Source organism: Dipodomys spectabilis, unplaced genomic scaffold, assembly GCF_019054845.1.
Source record: "Dipodomys spectabilis isolate Male_0828 unplaced genomic scaffold, ASM1905484v1 ptg000140l, whole genome shotgun sequence".
Classification (NCBI taxonomy): Eukaryota; Metazoa; Chordata; class Mammalia; order Rodentia; family Heteromyidae; genus Dipodomys; species Dipodomys spectabilis.
This window is the reverse complement of record NW_024870817.1, coordinates 29,451,264-29,470,871: the sequence shown is the minus strand read 5'-3', so window position 1 is coordinate 29,470,871 and position 19,608 is coordinate 29,451,264. Positions and strand designations below refer to the sequence as shown.

The 19,608-nt window shown below is 39.8% G+C and overlaps 1 protein-coding gene across 1 annotated transcript in view; it reads right to left on the bottom strand.

Annotated features, from left to right (window-relative positions):
• Arhgef28 (Rho guanine nucleotide exchange factor 28) overlaps positions 1 to 19,608 on the bottom strand; it is a 222,749-nt gene that overhangs the window by 145,818 nt on the left and 57,323 nt on the right. Inside the window, exons 4-6 of the mRNA XM_042690839.1 lie at positions 11,926 to 12,109; positions 8,577 to 8,757; positions 4,839 to 4,908 (exon numbers count right to left, since the gene is read on the bottom strand). Of these exons, the coding sequence (XP_042546773.1) occupies positions 4,839 to 4,908; positions 8,577 to 8,757; positions 11,926 to 12,109 (435 nt within the window). The remainder of the gene's footprint in view (positions 1 to 4,838; positions 4,909 to 8,576; positions 8,758 to 11,925; positions 12,110 to 19,608) is intronic.

Genomic DNA, 19,608 nt, shown 5'->3' with positions numbered 1-19,608 from the left:
CCATTAAAAACAAAACAAAACAGAAATAAAGGTGTAGCTCAAGTGGCAGAGGGCTAGCCTTGAGAAAAAAAAGATTCTGAAAAGCCCAGAGAAAAGTGCTCAGGCCCTGAGTTCAAGCCCCAAGACTCTCTCTCTCTCTGTCTCTCTCTCTCTCTCACACACACACACACACACATCCTAGATACCAAATAAGCACAAGAAGACAAGGAAAAAGATGCAAACAGTTTATGGATTCATAAATACCAATGGCTACCTTATTAACCTAAACATATGAAAAATGAGATGGCTTTGAAGCCATTAATTTTTTTTAAAAACCTCCTATTAACAAAGGAAGTAACATCGCTGGATAGGAAATGTACTCATTACCATAATCATGTAACTGTAACCCCTCTGTACAGTATTTTTACAATAAAAAATATAGACAAAATAACCCTCCTATTATTCTGGGAGTGTAATTACAATCATGAACTTATGAAAGCATAATTGGTTCACAGAATACTACTAATAAAATCACTTCCAGACTCACAAAGACAGCAAAATTAATCTCCAGGTTTACATTACTTACATTCATGTGATGACTATACACACAAACTTAGGCTCTCTACTACTACCTATTGTCCAAGAAGGAACAGAAAAACATAATCAATTAAAAATTCTTCTAATAGATCTCAGATAGCATTAAAAAAATAAATAAAGGAGGATGCTCAACATCTGGGCACTGGTGGCTCATGCCTGTAATACTAGCTATTCAGGAAGCTGAGATCTGAGGATCATGGTTCAAAGCCTGAACAGGCAGAAAAGTCTATCTGAAAGTGGTGCTGTATTTCAAAGTGGTAGAGCACTGGCCTTGAAAAAACTCAGAGACAGCCCCCAGGGCCTGAGTTTAAGTCCTAGGACCAACCAAAAATAAACAAAAAAAGATGTTGTTATGCTCAATGTTTTGTTCTTTTTTTTTTTTAATTTAATTTTATTTTATTTGTGAACATACTGTACAGAGGGGTTACAATTACATGGGCAGGATAATGCGTACATTTCTTACCAAGCATTGCAGCCTCCTCCTTTGTTTACCCTTCACCTCCCTTCCCAGCCTCCCCCCTCCCCCCCCAATCCCAATCCTTCTCCTTCCCCCTCCTTCCCCCCCCCCCCCCCCCCCCCGCCCCGCACCAATGTTGTAAAGCTCGTTTTGGACATGACAACTTGTACTTCTCATTGTTGCAACAGGTCCACCTGTATCCTTAAACGACTTGTTTTTCCCCATCTCCTCCACAAGTTATACTGACATCAAATATAGTGAAAGCAGGGGTTATACTGTGGGGGAGGGACATACAAAGCAACAAAGAGATAATCTTATAAATGTGTTAGAAACACATGCATTAAAGAAAAAAACATTAAAATACATATCTAAGGGTTCATTTTCCTGACATCACATTATCTGACCTTTTCCGCTTGACTCATACATATACTAGATATTGCAAATAAAGGAAACCATGGGACCTATGTTTCTTTGGGCCTGGCTTACTTCACTTAATATAATTTTTTCCAAGTTTTTCCATTTCCTAACAAATGGGGCAATGTCATTCTTTCTGATGGAGGCATAGAATTCCATTGTGCATATAAAGTTTTGTTCTTCATATAAGTCTCATGGACTCCTGAATGGACAAGAGCAGTTATTTTCACTCTGGTTGGATACTGCCCTCTGCTGGAAAGTACGTAGTTATCAGTATTCTTTCAAAGGTAGACAAAAATAAAACATGGTGTAGAATACCTACAAAATACACATATTAATTATTTGGAGGTAGGGGATGTGAGACTCTGTCCTATACTGCTCTGACACTGCACCTCTCTTGCATTACTTTCGATAACCCCCCCCCACCAAGCTGGTCCCCAGCCTTCTTACAAAGTCCCTCAAATCTATTCTCCACACTCCCTTCGTACTGACATCTCTAAAATAAAGATCCAATTTAATTATTAGAAATAGCTTCCTGTGTGTAGTTGTATAAGCCCTGACAATCTGCCTGCTTTCAAGCCTACATTCCTAGTATGCATGTGTGGATGCACCGCATGTACACATGCACACACACTTTTATTCCAGGACTGCAAAATGACCTATATTTCTCCCACAGCAACGTCTGGCTGGGGACTCTGCATTGCATGTGTTTCCGCTGACTGAAAGCCCCTTCCCTCACAGCTTGAGGGTCACCTCTACAGGAAGCTTTCCTTGCCCTTCTGCCGTCTAGTCTGTAGCATTTCACAGTGCAGTTTCCAAACATCTCCCCGAGGATTTTTGCATACTCTGCTGTGAAAAATTGTTTTCCTGCCCCAACCCCACACTATAAGCTCCTGAAGTACAGAATTTAAAAATATAAGTACTGATTTAAACCTCATTTTGCTCTAAATTAGTCTGAAAAAGAATTATAAAAAGGAAAGATACTAGAATCTTCTATAAGTTAGGAAAGCATAAGGGTAAAATAAGAAATAAGTGATACACAAATGTATTCCACAGTGCCTTGGGAACTCGGTACTGTCAAGCCAGAAACTTAGCTCTAAATTTTTTTGTTTTTTTGTTTTGTTTTGTTTTTATCATCCAAGTAGAAGTGAGAAATCTGATCAGTTACAGTTACAACAGTAAAAGTGGGCCAAGTACTTAGGCCCTGACCCAAGACCAGGAAGAAGTTTCTGGCAGAGATATTCAAGGACCTAGGGCAGCCAGGCTTCCCTCAGTACAGCAGAGAGCAGCAAGGTGACTCCCAATGTCCCCAGGGTACAGTGCATATGACTGCCCCAGATGCTCAGCAAGCTGCCAGCGACTCCAAGACCACTTCTTAACAACATGTGGCAAAGAATCTAAGCTTGCACCACGTGACAAATACCTAGAAAGCAAGTATTCCCTGCTACCTATTCAAAGCAAAATAGACTGTTAACATTATGAACAAGGGCTGTGTTTTATCCTTCCTCCCTGACCTCTGCATTCAGTGTTCTGCAAGGTGGGTCTCAGCTCCCTTAAACCCATGTCCCTTTACATTAATGAAGATTTTTTAATGTGCTTTCATTATCCCAAATTAAAGTAATGAATAATTCTACCTCCAGGGGTGTGTGTGTGTGTGTGTGTGTGTGTGTGTGTGTGTGTGTATCTTCACACATAATTTCATACTTGATCTTACCTACAGGAAAGAAATTACTAAAGAAATAATCACACATAATTTCAAACTGTTAAATCCAAGTTAAAATATAGAGCAAGCTGGGCACCAATGGATCACAGCTGTAATCCTAGCCACTCAGGAGACTCAGATCTGAGGATCATGGTTCAACACCAAGACCAGGCTGGAATGTCCATGAGACTCTGATCTCCAATCAACCACCAACAAAAAGCAAAAAGTGGAGCTGTGGCTCAAGTGGTAGAGTGCTAGCTTTCAGCTCAATGACAACACTCAGGCCCAGGTCCTAAGTTCAAGCCTCAGGAACACCCCTCCTCCAACCCCCAAAAAATAGAAAGCAAAAGGAAAGTAACTAGTAGCAAGATATTTGCAATTTAACACAGAAAGCTATTTCCCTAATTAATAACATGAAAGATAAAATAATATGGTTAGACTTTTGTCACTCCTTGATTAAGGGGGGGTAGGTAATATCTGAATCCATCCAGACAAAAACAAAAACAAAAGAAACAAAACCAGGAATTTACAAAACATGGAGGTAAGAGTGCTTCCTAGAATGCAAAGTAGGTTTGTTTCTAGACTTACTAACAGGCCAGCTTATTTGTTAGGGAAAAAAGACAAGTGTGAATTGCTGCAAAGACTGTATGCCCAGGTAGAGTGCCAGCTGCCAAGAAAATGAGGAACGATGATACCTCCGCTAGTCAGCTCAATGCTATGGGAAACAGTGGTGCATCTCTTAGCTCTGGGTGAACTCATAGCATGAATAGAACTGTACATTCAGTCTTGAGTCAGCTGTAGTTGACCTTCCAGTAGTCCCACAAGCAACCAGTACTCTCAAATTCTAAATGCCAGGAGGACTGCCACCTCTCCTGACAATAAACATACCTTCCTGAGCTCTCTCTCTCTCTCCCCCTCTCTCCCTTTCTCCCTCTATTCCTCCTTCTCTCCCTCCCTCCCTCTCTCTCCCTCCCTCCCCCCTCTCTCTCTCCTTCCTCCTCCCTCTCTCTTAACTCCTCTCCTTCTGTCTGTGTGATTTAGAACTAAAAATTGAATTAGAGGGGCTGGGAAGGTGGCTCAGTGGTAGAGCGCTTGCCTTGCATGCATGAGGCCCTGGGTTCGATTCCTCAGCATCACATAAGCAGAAAAAAATTGAATTAGAGATAAGAGTCTCATGATCTTTTCTGTCCAAGCTGACAGTGAACCACAGTCCTCAGATCTCAACCTCCTGAGTAGCTAGGATTACAGGCATGGGCCACTGGTGACCAGCTATCTTCATAACTTCTGAAGTACCTCCTTAAAACCCTACTCATCACACACAGAAAAAGAGCTTTATGGTGATTGAATGAGCAGCAAAAGAATAACACATTAGGATGAAATTAAGGAACAAACTAAACTTTGGAATGAGAACAATCTTTGTGGTAGGAGAATGCTCAGAAGATTAGGAAAGTCAGGTCCTGGGCCAGACCCAGTACATGGCACTAAGGAAATGCTACTTGAGTGAAAGGGAGAAACAGACAGTAAATAGTATTTGATGCCGTCAGAAGACTTAAAAGCTTTATTGGACACATAACCCTAGATCTTGCTCTGAGACTCCAGTTCCTGCTTTGCTTCACCATATACTGTGACAGACTGACTGGTTAGTGTTGCATGTTCTGGGTTCCTGGGATGTAAAACGTACATTCTTACCTTCTTCAGTTTCTGCAGCTCCAGAGGGCATAGTTGGTGGTTCCTCTGGCTGGGATTCTTGCTCAAGAGCCTAAGAAAGGGACATGAATAAATAAACAAACAAATAGCGCTGAAAACCCTCTGAGGTTTCCACTGTAAGTGAAACACTACACAACTCCCTCTCTCTCTCCCTCTCTCCCTCCTCCCCCCCTCTCTTTCTCTCTTTCTCATGTCACAGCTAAGAAGACTGGGAAGAAAAGGGGTAGATTAAAAAAGAAAATGCTAAGAAAACACATAGCTAGTACCTGCCCCCCACAATGACAAGGAAAGTGTTCAGGAGAAACCTAGAAGCAGAAGACCAGACTGGACCAGACTGCCATGAGTCCCTGGCTTTTCTGCAGGTCACAACCAGAAGATTCTCAGAGATGTGATAGATGAATCAGAAAGAGAACAGAGATCCTTGAGAGCACTTGTTTATGGACTGCTCACCCACCCAGAGCATCCTATATCCATACCCTAAAACAAAAGGATATAGGAGGACCAGATGAGGGGTTAGACCATGGCCAAAAGAACCATCTAGAACAACAAGTTGGTACACACTGGCTTTCCTGGGCTGGGAGCTAAGCTGGTAAGCCTCTTCCCCTTAGAGAAACGCTACCCTCTTGAAACCATCCATATTTCCCTTTCTGCTTCCTTTAGCCAGTGAAAATGTGTAGAATTACAATTATAGGTTGATGTGCCAAATGTTAAAAGAGCCCAAGATGGCTTCAGTACCTGTTCTAGGATAAATCTTTGGCCACATTGGGGTTGGGGAAAGGTATAGGGAGAGGTAAACACACAATTGATACGGAGCCTTGAATCCTACCAGAAATAATATTAATAATATAATAATTTTAATAGATCACATGCCTCATTCATTTCAGGACATCTAGAGATCAGAACTAAAGGGACATAAAAATACACATGAGTTCCCCAAGCACAAAGTGATAGGTAAGTTCCTGATCATGCATGCCCTGGGATGCTACCTCCCCAGGCTGTCTCTACAGGACCTCTTTCCCCACCTCCTCTCTCTCTTAGGTCCCCATATGATTGTATAATTTGGGGGAGGGGGGAAAGACACAGCAGGTCCAGAGTTAAAGATGCCAAGAGGATGTCAGCATGGCAACCTGGGGCTGGAAGAGTGGACACCATACAGATATTCACCTGCCCCACATTTGTTTGGGGTCAGTATTGACCTTGAATTTCTTGCCCTTCAATGAAGAAAGTGGCCAAGCCTAGGAGGGGGGAGAAGGCATCAATCAAGATGCTGGTCTCTGATTACAAAATAGAAACCTGAAATAAAATGCTGATATTTCTAAGGGGGGAGGAATAAAATCTAGATTTTTTTCATCATTAAGTAATTTGGGTTACAACTTTTGAAAATTTAAATTTCCTAGTTGCCTAATTTTAGCTCAGTTCAAAAGCTAAATTATCAACATTCTGATTAATAGGAAAGCCTCTGCTATGATTAAATAATTTAACAATATCTTGTAGCCCAATAAAATGATTACCAGGAAATGGGTACTCGGGGGAAGGGGATAGATGAATAAAGAAAAGAAGAGGGGAGAATACAGTCCTAAAATAGCTAAAAGTTTGCCTATTGTGGCTTGTGGTATAACTTAGTAGTATTTTGTGAGAGACCTGGTTCAATGGAAGGAAGGGAAGGGAAAGGAAGGAAAAGGAAGGGAAGGGGAAAGGAGGGGAGGGGAAGAGAGGGGAGGGGAGAGAAGGGGAAGGGAAGAAAAGAAAGAGAAAAAAGAAAAAAGGAAGGAAGAGAGAAAGGGAGAAAGGGAGAGAGGGAAGGAGGAAAGGAAACTGGGAAGGAGAAAGAGAGGGAGGGAAAGAGGAAGAGAGGGAGGGAGGAGAAGGAGAAGGGATGAAAGGAAGAGGGAAGGAAGGAAAAGAAGAAAAAAATCCATTTTAAAAAATTACTTAGTATCTGTCTTTATAGTATGATTGTGTGTTGCCAATGTGACATATTCATTTAGCATTTATGATGAATTGTCATGTCACCACTGCTAAAATATAGAGACAGTTTACAGTTCTGACCCGGTGTTGCTGAAGGGGGCTGGTGAGCAATTCTGGTGTATGTGAGCAAGCTCAGGTTTCTGCAGCAAGGCTGCACTGTTGCTGTAGATAACTAAGCAGTGCCAACCTGAGACTGAGCCAGTCTCTGTGAGCTAAATTTTTAGCTAAATTATATGATACAAACACAACAACATATAGAAGCAAAAATGATGATAAATGACAGTGTCCATTTTCTAAGCTGACGTTTGCACCTATTCCAAAGTTTGTACAGCCACAAAACTTGTGTCTTCCTGTTGATGTGCCTGAGAACCCAACATCTGGACAGTGAGTCCACGTCCACTTAACTGCCCTAGCCCTACATAATACGAGGATTTTTTGTTGGTGTGTGTGTGTGTGTGTGTGTGTGTGTGTGTGTGTGTGTGTGTGTGTGTGTGTGTGTGTGTGTGTGTGTGTGTGTGTGTGTGTGTGTGTGTGTGTGTGTGTGTATGCACGCGCGCTCATGTGCAAGGCTTGGACTCAGAGCCTTGTTGCTGTTCCTGAGCTTTTTTGCTCAAGGCCCATGCTCTACCACTTGAGCTACAGCTCCATCTCTGGATTTTTTTGGGGTGCTTAATTGGAGATAAGAGTCTCACAGACTTTCCTGTCCTAACTGGCTTTGAATCATAATACTCATATTTCAGCCTCCTGAGTAGCTAGAATTATGAGCATAAGCTTGGTTGAATTTTCTTAATACTAATTAAAATATATCCACAGTCTTAATATTTTTTCAGTCTAAGTAATAATCATAAGTAATAATAATAATTAGTATGAGACTTAACCTTAAGATAGCATGTGTTGATAACCCTCAGGTCTGGCATGGGAGCCTTGGTGAGAGCTGTAAACCTCTTTAGCAAAGGACTAAGTTTTTACCTGTTTCTATCTGTACATGGGAACAAAATTTTAATATACCTAATCCATAAGAGGGCTGGGAATGTGGCTTAGTGGTGGAGCGCTTGCCTAGCGTGCATGAAACCCTGGGTTTGATTCCCCAGTACCACAGACACTGAAAAAGCCAGTGGCGCTGTGGGGCAAGTGGTAGAGTGCTAGCCTTGAGCAAAAGCAGCTCAGGGACAGGCCCTGAGTTCAAGCCCCACGACTTGCCAAAAGAAAAAAAAAGATAGAGAGAAAGAGAGAAAGGAAGAGAGAGAAAGAGAAAACCAAAAAAAGAAAAAAGAAAAGAAAGCCCAAGAGCAGATTTTATACATATAAAATAGCCCTAAATGTAACTGCTTTAGATAAGAATGATAATACAGTCAATAAATACAGAGGAAACTTATAATATTAGACTATTAAAACCTAACTGTGGGCAGCTGAGTGTTGTGGTGCAGGTCTGGAGTCCTAGCACTTGAGAAGCAGAGGCAGGAGGATTGTCTCAAAAACAACAGTGACAACAAAACCTGACCAGGGCTGGCTCAGAAACATAAAGGAAATAAGAATTTACAAACCACACTTGTCCTGCTGCCAAAATATATCATAGTCTTCATGGAGCTAAACAATTTGTAATTCCATGTTCCCCAAGCTTTCATTAGGAAAAAAAAAAGTACAACCCTTCCCCTACTCCCCACACACACACAAAAATTACTCTCCAAATTGATGCTTGCATTCTCTAAAGGAGCAGTGCATTATTGTATGCTGGAATAATTGGGCACAAACCTTGACAAGAGAGCCTCTGTCCCAAAAGTATTTCCGGAAGAGCTTAATATCTGCCTCCAGCAAATGCTCGGCTGTGTGGTTCAGGGTGAGAGTGAGCATTTGTGATGAGTGGATGAACTGCAGGGAGGCGTCTTCACTGAGCCACATCCGGGAGAAGCCTGGGGAACACTTGCCCTGAAAACTAAAACAACACAAGTGAACATCCACACACACCAACTCAAAAATCCCAGTTCCTTCCTTCCCTCCTATTGAAAACCCAAATGGCGAAATGGTCCCTCGAAAGTCACCTAGAAGCCACAAATGCTTTAGCTATGTAAACAGATCCTAACACCATCTTTCTTTCCCACCTAGAGTACATATCTACATACTTTAAAAGCGATAAATAATGAAGCAGTACTGACTTTTAAATATGTAAATTTACCTCCATATTTCATTCTCCTTTTAACCTGAAGAGACACCTCTCCCTTTAATGGAGCACATGTAGAACAAATTAGCAGGCTGCCAAGGGTTTATTGGGTGATTGCAGTGGAAAACAGACATGATCTCCAGGGGCCTTGTGAGGCTAGGATGTTACAAACAAGTGAGAGATTCATAACACACTAGCATCACTGTTACAAATCGCTTTCTCATGCAAACTAAAATGTGCATAAATTTGATCATGTGGCCTTGAATATATTCATTAAAAAGGAATGCTATTCCCAAACTAGATTTTTGAATGTACGCTTCTTTCCTATTCTGTCTTGACCAGGAATGATTGCCTATCTATGAGCTATATGTAGTCTTCCTGGGTAGCATCATGATATTCTGGATGGCCTCTTAGATCGTGCAAAGCAACGGGAAAGATTCCTCAGGAGAAAAGTGTGGATGTTCAGTGTGCTGTCACATCCCAACAGATTGTTTCTGAATTCCTTGCTTCACAGAAGCAGCCAAGTGCCTCTTTCCTCTTTTACATGACCTCATTTGGTTAATGACTGCTTGCTCTACAGGCAGTCTGCAAGTTACACTGGTTTGACTACTCATGTTTAAGCTTTACAATGGTGCAGACACTATAAGAATTCTTTGGAAATAATACCAAAAAGTTTGAATTTTTATATTTTCTAGGTTAGCAACAGAAAACACTTGATACTGGGGAAAGGCAGTAAGCCACGTCCCTAGTCAGTTATGACTCACAAAGATAAACAACTGATATTGTACCTTACTGTGGATGATATTACTAAGCTACAGTGCCTGGTGGGTCAGGTAAGGTAAATTCATTTTCAACTTAGGATATTTTCAACTTATAACAGGCTCTTGAGGACATTTCTATTATAAGCCAAGGCGCATCTGTACTTTAATTGGAATATATATTATCCCCACTACTTGGAGTGTTTAAGAGCGCTTTGTACTCTAACACTCAGATAATATCCCCAAACTTTTCATACTAATTATTGACAATAACTTCAGAAAGTTTCAGAAAATAAGTCCCTATTCCAACAAAAAAAATACAAAGGTAAACAGGCAAAGAGGCCAAATAGTAAGACCACTGTTGTGCATTTACAATATGGAAGCTGCACTATACGATGAGAATTGAGCTTACAAACTACTTTTAATACTATCCACAAGTGGATGTCTTAAACATGTAAACTTTCAAAACACAATGTCAACTGCTGTGGACACAGGAAAGAGATGCATAGCTATCAGCCCATGAAGAACTTCACCTCCAAGACCTCAATGGAATATTGAGCCATGTACAATGACTAAAGCAAAGGACACATTCTTGCCTTACTCCTATTAACAAAGGAAAAGAGTGCTGCTAAACCAAAGAAAAAGGAATTCCATTTCAACAGATGTGCCCCTTGGTTTATGGTCATTTGATCACATGAGAAAAAAATAGAAAGCACTAATTCCTACTATTTTACTGCTTATAATTGAATCAGATTAATTACAATGAGTTCCATGAACCAAATTATAAAAAAATACTCTATTATGGAAGATAATCATATAATGATGCTCTAATAATAGTTAACATTTATGTAGTAATCTGTAGTTTTCAATGTATTTTTCCATTTATATTTGGTATACTACATGGAAACACAAGAAAATCATTATATATGAGTCCTCCTTTTATAGGTTAGGAATAATGACCCAAAATTATCTCCAAGATATGGAAACAAGAGGTTTTCGTTTTGTTGTTTTTTGTTTTGTTTTGTATTTTAATGTACTGTGTGGAGTTATTTCTTTTTCCTTTGGTTTATCCCTGTTTTCACTGTTTTTTGTTTTTTTTTTTTTTGGTATCCCGTGTCTTATATATACATCTGTCTGATTTGAGGAAGGGAAGTGGAATCACAAAATGTCGAGACAAAAGACAAAGGGTGAACCAATGCAACAGCAATACTCACAGGACACTATGTTGGAAATAAACTTTACAACTGTTGGGGCAGGGAGGGAAGGTGTAGAATCAGGGGGAAGAGAAAGTAAGAGAAAAACAAGGGAGAGGGTAACAATGTTCAACAAGAAACATACTCATATCTTACTTATGTAACTGTAATCCTTCTGTACAGAACTTTTACAATAAAATTAAATTTAAAAAAACTTTAAAAAAGAGGGGCTGGGAAGATGGCTCAGTGGTAGAGCGCTTGCCTTGCATGCCTGAGGCCCTGGGTTCGATTCCTCAGCACCACATAAGCAAAAAGAAAAAAGCCAGAAGTGGCACTGTTGTTCAAGTGGTAGAGCGCTAGCCTTGAGCTGAAGAGCTGAGAGACAGTGCCCAGGCCCAGAGTTCAGGCCCCACAACAGGACCAAAAAAAAAACTTAAAAAAAGAATAATGACTGATCTGAACTATTGTAAATAACCAATAAGATACTTGCTAGTTATTGAAAGTGTTGATATCATCAACACAAAGAAATTTAGAGTTAACAATTAATTTCCTTTATATTATTTAGTGCACTAGCTTTGAGCACAAAAGCTCAGAGACAGCGCCAGGCCCAGAGTTCAAGCCCCAGGACCGGCAAAAAAAAAAAAGTAGGTATCTTGAATTGAAATCCCTTTGTACAAATATTGCTTTAAAAATAATAAAATAAATCTAACTTTAAAAATAAAAAAAGTAACGAAGTGACATTTAAGTTGAAACCTCAAAGTGTTAGGTTATTATGTCTCCATTTCTTTTTTCATGACTTCCCCTGTGGAATCTTTTGAGATATTTTCTCTCTGTTTCTCCCCTATAAAATGCATATCTGTACTGTATACATGAGAACTAATAGTAAAAACATAAACCAATGTTAGGTTATGCTTTATGTCTATTTTTCCATAATGCTTACCAAAGTTTGTAGAAACCAGTGAAGAAAGAAACTATGAAGAAGCAAAACTCACTTTGTGATGTCTTCCACCAGTATGGAATGTCCACCATGTGAAGCTAAGTCTAATGGTGTGGCACCTTCTTCATTGGGTAAAGCCAAGGCTTGTACTCCCCCAGGAAGGCACAAGAGGAAGCGGGAAAGCTTGGTCAGGCCCCATCTCACAGCTAGGTGTAGAAGAGTCTCTCTGGGTAGAGACACTGAAGGAAAAGAAAAAAAAAATGCTGTTAGTTCCCCCACATAAGAAGCTTATTTCACACATTTTATCAGAGACAATGTATTTAGGCCTATTACAAATGTCAACCCTGGAAGGAACCAAAAGCATCTAATTCAAGCACTTTCCACTAAATATAGAGAGGTCTAGAGATTTTATCCAAGATCAAAGAGCCAGAAAATGCTAGAACCAGGTCTGCTCATCCCCAATGCCATATTCTTTCCACCTGCTATGCTAAACATTGCCATCACCTGTCAGAAAATGTGCAAGAAGGTCATAAAAGCTTACTTATACACTTCAACACAAGCCACATTACCATAATTTTACACTTCTGATGTCTTCATTCGTGTAACTTGCCAGACATAGCAGTTTCCTCTATCCAGAAAACTCAAGACTACATGCTTCCTCAAACCTCCCCAGCAGTATGTTGTCATCTGATAGATCCCTGAGATTATTTCAGTATTATAAAATCATTCCAGTGCTTTGCCACAAGCTAGGCCTTGGCTCTAGTCAATGCCCTTAGACAGAGGACTCTTGATTACTGTGTCTTCATTTCCACTGTGGTGTTTGCTGTTCTGTATCGTGTGAGTTCCTGACTGTATTATTGTACTGGCTGGCAGATTCTCGAAGACTGTTTATTCCTAACACCTAGCAGAACATCCAGCTACAAAGTACTCATGGAGTTGAACTGAAATTAGCTGTTAAAATCTCAATTATTTGTGCTTATTCAAATTACCTAATTAGTAAAGAATTTGTTCATCTGTATTCCTACCATAATAGCCCAGTGCCTGGGGCATAGCTGATCCATGAAAGACATTGTGTAAATATGTAAAGAAAAAATTTGTGGGGCTGGGAAGGTGGCTCAGTGGTAGAGCACTTGCCTTGCATGCCTGAGGTCCTGGGTTCGATTCCTCAGCACCACATAAGCAAAAAGAAAAAAGCCAGAAGTGGCGCTGTGGCTCAAGTGGTAGAGCGCTAGCCTTGAGCTGAAGAGCTGAGGGACAGCGCCCAGGCCCAGAGTTTAGGCCCCACGACTGGACCCAAAAAAAAGAAAAAAAAGAAAAAGAAAAAAATTTGCCTATAATGAAAAAGCTAGACTGAAACTAAATGTAGTGACATATGAATGGTTCTAGCACTCAACATGCTGATGCTGGAGAAACACAAGAATTTGAGACCAGCCTGGGCAACGTAGGAAGATTCAATCTAAATAAACAAATATTAACTCCATAGGCTTTGGCACACTTTAAAAATAAGCCTCATTTTAACAACTGAACTTGAAAATCCCAGTATGTATGATCTGCTGCAATGAGAATGCAATGGAAATCTGAGCCCTACATAATACAGGTAGTGTACTTGCATGTTTTTGCAACCTGAGTCAGACACGGCCATATCATATGCATGCAATGAAAGACTCAAAAAGACAGGCCCTTGTCTTCTACCCTGTGGTAACCTGTGTGCTAGCACAGTGCCTGCCACATGGCATAGGCCCTCTGTCAATGTTTGCTTATTAGCTGAATTAATAAGTTAGTGAATGACCAATAGTTCTTTCCTGGTGAGCACCTAGGAAAGCTCCCTGTTAGGAAAGAAAAACTGCCCCTGTGAGAGGTTAAGTATCAACAGGGGATGTGGAGCAACAGACAGGGTGAAGAGGGTTGATGTACTTTACGGGCATGTATGAAAATAGAACAAGGAGGCCTGGTGAAATTGCTTTCCGAAGCAAGGAGGATTGATGAAGGAGCGTGATAAAGGAGTAAATTTGGTCAGGATATGTTCTATGATGTAAAGAAATGTCACACACACATTCCCCAAGTACAACTAGCATATGCTAATAAAATCTTTTTTAAAGTTAGCTATTAGTATTTGGCTGTCCTGCTATATGAAGCACCTATCATTCTTAGTCTGCCTCCAATATCTCTTGAGTAAAATCCTGAGAAGAGAAACTATGTAAACTATGTATTCAGACACGTACCAAGACATCAAAGACAAAAATATCTTTTCCCCACACAAACTTACTGTCCATGAGGCCACAATTTTACAATTCTATTGCCTTCATTAGCATAACTTCCCTATACCTAGGGACTCTTATCCAGGCAGGTGACTGGCTGTTCATCTCAGGAATTTCCCTTAAGACTCAGGAACTCTTTAGTAGGAACCATAACAGACAATATATAAAGGGCCTCAATCCAATTCTAAACTATAGCATGATCCTCACCCAATCCTAACCAGGCTCTTCTCCCTTCTGCCTTTGCCAACTGAAGCCACCACTGCTGCCAGCCTCAGATAAAAGGCCTTTAGTAAACCAAATGTCAAATTTTCAATGAATTCCAATCTTGTCCCCACTAGGATGGAATTTCTAAGTCATAGATCCCAACCTGAATTGATGGGAAATATCATGTGGTTGAACACACTGCAATTTTCTTCCAACAAAATCAAATGGGAGCCTTTACACCCTTAGTGTTCCTTTTCAATATAATAGCATTGGTAAAGGCAAACATGATGGTGCTACTAACTGTACTGCCTTCAACACCACTAAAACTGGGGCACCATAGACTGTGTTCAACTGACCAATAGAGGGAGTGCAGGAGGTACTGTTTCTTCTACCAGCAAAGCTTTTCAGACTTATCCTATTAGTCTCAGTTCCCTGAGAACATAATCAGTCAGACACAGTAAGAGTTTAACAGACTATGTTATTCAATAAACCACTCCCATTATAGCCCAACAAAAGCCCAGACAAGAAGGAAGTTCAAGCTCAAGTTCTCCTCACTCCACAGAGTATCAGCCTCATAGCCTAGCAAACAAGGAGTGTTCTAAAGAGATCCAGTCCCTAAGAGTAGCCAACTCTCTCTTGACTTAATGGTGATAACGATGTGCGTTAAAAAAAAAAAAAAGTTTCGATATAGGAATGTTGCTTAGTGGTAAAGTGCTTGCCTAGCATACATGAAGCCCTGGGTTTGATTCCTAGTATCACATAAACAGATTAAGGCTGGAAGGGACACCATGGCTCAAGTGGTAGAGTGCTAGCCTTGAGCAAAAGAAGCTAAGGACAGTGCTCAGCCTCTGAATTCAAGCCCCAGGACTGGCAAAAAAAAAAAAAAAGTGAACACCAAAGAGAATTCCTGACCACCAGAGAGCCACAGCAGGGAAGACCCAGAAGTTTGATGGTTCCTAAAGGAGTGGTTTGAGGAACAGGAGTGCAGATCAAGTGGTAGAGCACTTGCTGAGTCTAGCAAACAGTGCCACAAAAAACAACCAAAAATTTATTTTGTTTTATGTTGTGTTTCTAGTCAGTCTATATTTGGAACCATTGTAATGAAATGCCATTTAATTAGCAGAAAATCCAAGTTGGAGGAATGAAAAATGAACTTGTCAGTGTAAATTCAGTTATAACAAATGTATCACTCTGGGGGGAGAGGAGAGGTTTATAGAAGAGAAGACTAGAAGATCAGTTTCTTCCTGGGCTTGAAGTGAGACTACTATCATAGATTTGAGAATGACATTGACAAAGCATGATAAGTATACACATTTTCTGTTTGTCAATAATGCAGTGTAACTGCACTGCATTTTCATTTGTCTCCCAAACAGCACAGGGCCTCCAGAGGGTTAACAGTGAGAATGTCTGAGAACAGCTTACCTGTGGTATGGGAGCAGACCAGAAAATTGACGGGTGTACAGTTTAAAATACCTAATGAATGGCCACCTGCTGTCCAAGGCACAGGATCGCAGTGTTTGTCTTGACAGAACATCTGGTGTATTGCACTGAAGCAATTATATTGTGACCTAGGCTGACAGCTAGTTCCTTTCAATCATGTTTTTAAATTATAACCAGAAGAAAAACTGCTTTCCAACAAACCACCTGTCTATTTACTGCAGGTTTATTATAATTTTTATATTTAAAAGATCAGACAAATGCATTCAACTGTTAAATCCCACAACACTTGAGCCTTATCTAATGTGTTATTTATAATATTTGTGTTTGTGCGCGTGCACACGCACATGCACGCACACATGGGTACACATGCACACTGCTCCTAGAACTTGAACTTGGGGCCTGAGTGTAGTCCCTGAGCTTTCTTTTCCACTCAAGGCTAGCACTCTATCACTGATCCACAGATCCATTTCCAGCTTTTTGGTGGTTAATTGGAGATAAGAATCTCACAGACTTTTCTGCCCAGCCTGGCTTAGAACCACAGTCCTTAGATCTCAGCCTTCTGAGTAGCTAGATAATTTACTCTCGAAAATAAAATTTTGAATCACTCCTGGCAGGTCAGGATGGCCAATAGACACATGAAGAAATGCTCAACCTCCCTAGCCATAAAAGAAACGCAAATCAAAACAACATTGAGATACCACCTAACCCCAGTTAGAGTGGCTATAATCAAGAACTCTAATAACAACAGATGCTGGAGGGGATGTGGACAGAAGGGAGCCCTACTGCATTGTTGGTGGGAGTGTAAATTTGTTCAACCACTTTGGAAAGTAGTATGGAGGTTTCTCAAAAGACTCCACATAGAGCTCCCCTATGACCCAGCAATCCCACTTTTGGGCATTTACCCAAATGATCACAAACAAGACCATACTAAAGCTTGCAGCACAACTATGTTTATTGCAGCATTATTTACTATAGCTAAGATATGGAACCAACCTGATGCCCCTCAGTAGATGAATGGATCAAGAAAATGTGATATATATATATATATATATATATATTCTGTGCCTCCATCAGAAAGAATAGCATTGCCCCATTTGTTAGGAAATGGAAAGACTTGGAAAGAATTATATTAAGTGAAGTAAGCCAGGCCCAAAGAAACATAGGTCCCATGGTTTCCCTTATTTGCAATAACTAGTATATGTCTGAGACAAGCAGAAACGGTCAGACAAGTTGATGTTAGGCGAAATGAACCCCAAGATAAGGACTCAATTTGTTTTTCTTTCTTGCTATTTTTTCTAACATATTTATAAGGTGATTTCTATGTTGCTTTTTATGTCCCTCCCCCACGGTATAACCCCTGTTTTCACTGCATTTGGTGTTGGTATAATTTGTGGAGGGGAAGGGAAAAAAACAATTGTTTAAATAGGGATACAGGTGGACCCATTGCAACAATGATGTTAACATCGAAAAATGAACTTTACAACTTTGGTAGGGGGGGAGTACGGGGGGGGGCGGAGAGGGAGGAGATAGGAAGGGATGGGAAGGGGAAACAAAGGAGGGGGCAACAATGCTTGATAAGAAATGTACTCATTACCTTGCTCATGTAATTGTAACCCCTCTGTATGGTATTTTCATAATAAAAATATATATACATAGAAAAAATTTGAATCATTCAATTGGCTATACATGCTTTTTGTTTTTTTTAATTGTGAAAATACTGTACAGAGGGGTTACAATTACATGAGCAAGGTAATGAGTAATTTCTTATCAAGCATTGTTGCCTCCTCCTTTGTTTCCCCTTCCCATCCCATCCTTCCCCCACCCTCCCAACTAACCCTCCTCCCCCCTCCTACCAAAGTTGTAAAGTTCATTTTGACATAACGACTTGTACATTTCATTGTTGCAATGGGTCCACCTGTATCCCTATTTAAACCATTTGTTTTTTCCCTTCCCCTCCACAAATTATAACAACATCAAATACAGTGAAAGCAGGGGTTATACCGTAGGGAAGGAACATACAAAGCAACAAAGAAATAATCTTATAAATGTGTTAGAAAATCGCGTTTTTAAGTATAAATATATGTGAAAATATTCAAAAAACAAAAGAAGTGGACTTTTCTTCACTCAGTCAAAAACAATGCCACAATGAGCTGCAGTTCTCCGGGGGCTGGGAGAAAAGTTTCTAGGTTGATTGGGCAATACCACAGCTCTGATAGCCCCCTGGGTTCTCTCTGCACACAGCAGCCCCCCACTGGCAAGGCCAGCTTGCTTGCTGGCTATATCAGACTCCAAAGAACACCAACCCAGGGAAGTCATTTGCTTGAGCAGGAATTAAAAGCTTTCAACCCAACTTCATCTGATTATCAACCCATAAAATATCAGAATATTTCATCCTTAGTGAACCTAGTTGTCCACATTATGCCAATATCTAAGAGATTGTGTTTGTGTACCAAACATTATCAGACAGAAAACTGAAAACTTAAAAGTTCAGTAGTAAAACTGTATTTGATAATTACATTCCAAATCAATGTTGTGCTGCAAATGAGTGATACTGAAATCACACAAAAGCTTTTATTCACAGAAGGAATGGGTTGAATTTTACAAAACAGAAATCCAGTTTTGTGGATGGACTGAAGTTAAATCAAACCTGGAATATTTCCTTCCTGCAAACCCATAATGAATTATGTTTCATTATGACTCTCAGCTCAGGACAAAAGGAAGCTTGATTTATAGGACAGTTTTCTGTTCAGACTCTGGCCTTTCCCAGGACTCCATACTTTCCTGATAACTCACAACAGTTAAACAGGGGAAAAGATAAAATATTTATCATGAAATACAAGGTAATGCAGAAAATTTTCACAGTAAGATTTCAAGCAGACTCGTCACACCAAATCTGATAAGATTTTATCATATCAAAACTAACAGCCAATCATACTGTAACCCAAAGAAATCATAAATAGAAAACAAAGAGTTTTTAAGAAGACCAATGAGTGACGGTTTTAAATAGTTCTTAGATAAATACTAAAAAAAATAATTACTAGACAGTATGGGAGTTCCTTAAGAAATTAAAAACAGTACCACCATATGATCTAGCAATCCCACATCTGGATATATAGTATATCCAACAAAAATGAAGGCAATATCAAAGAGACATTTGATGCTCATATTCATTGCAACATTAGTCACAATGCCTAATGTATCTATCAATTGATGAATGGATAAAGAAAATGTGATATATCTATTCACTGGAATACATCAATTATGGCATCATGAACAGAAGTGGAGATTATTATATGCCAGGCACAGAAAGACAAATACTGTATGAGCTCACTCATATGTGGAGTCTCAGAAATAGAGACATGGCTGTCAAAGGGCAGTAAAAAAAAAAAAGGAAGACAGAAATTGACCAATGATTACTGTTACCATTTGATAGAAGAAAAAAATTCTGTTTGATTACAATAATGTAGGTATAGATAATAATGTACATTTCAAAAAGGTAAAAATAATTTTGAAATTTTTCCATTAAAAATTATAAACATTCAAGGAAAAGATGTCTGACCTGACTTAAATATTATTTAATGCCTACATATGTCCAAACATTGCATGTTACACTTATTTATGTGCATTTTTATAGTTGTCTGTATCAATTAACAATAAATTTAAAATAGGTGCATGTCTGTGATCTTATCACTCATAAGACTGAAGACAGGAGGATCATGTGTTCAAGGACAGCCTAGACTACAGAATGAAACTTTGCCTTAAAATTTTTAATATTCTGGAAGTGGCCCTGTGGCTCAAGCGGTAGAGTGCTGGCCTTGAGCTGAAGAACTCAGGAC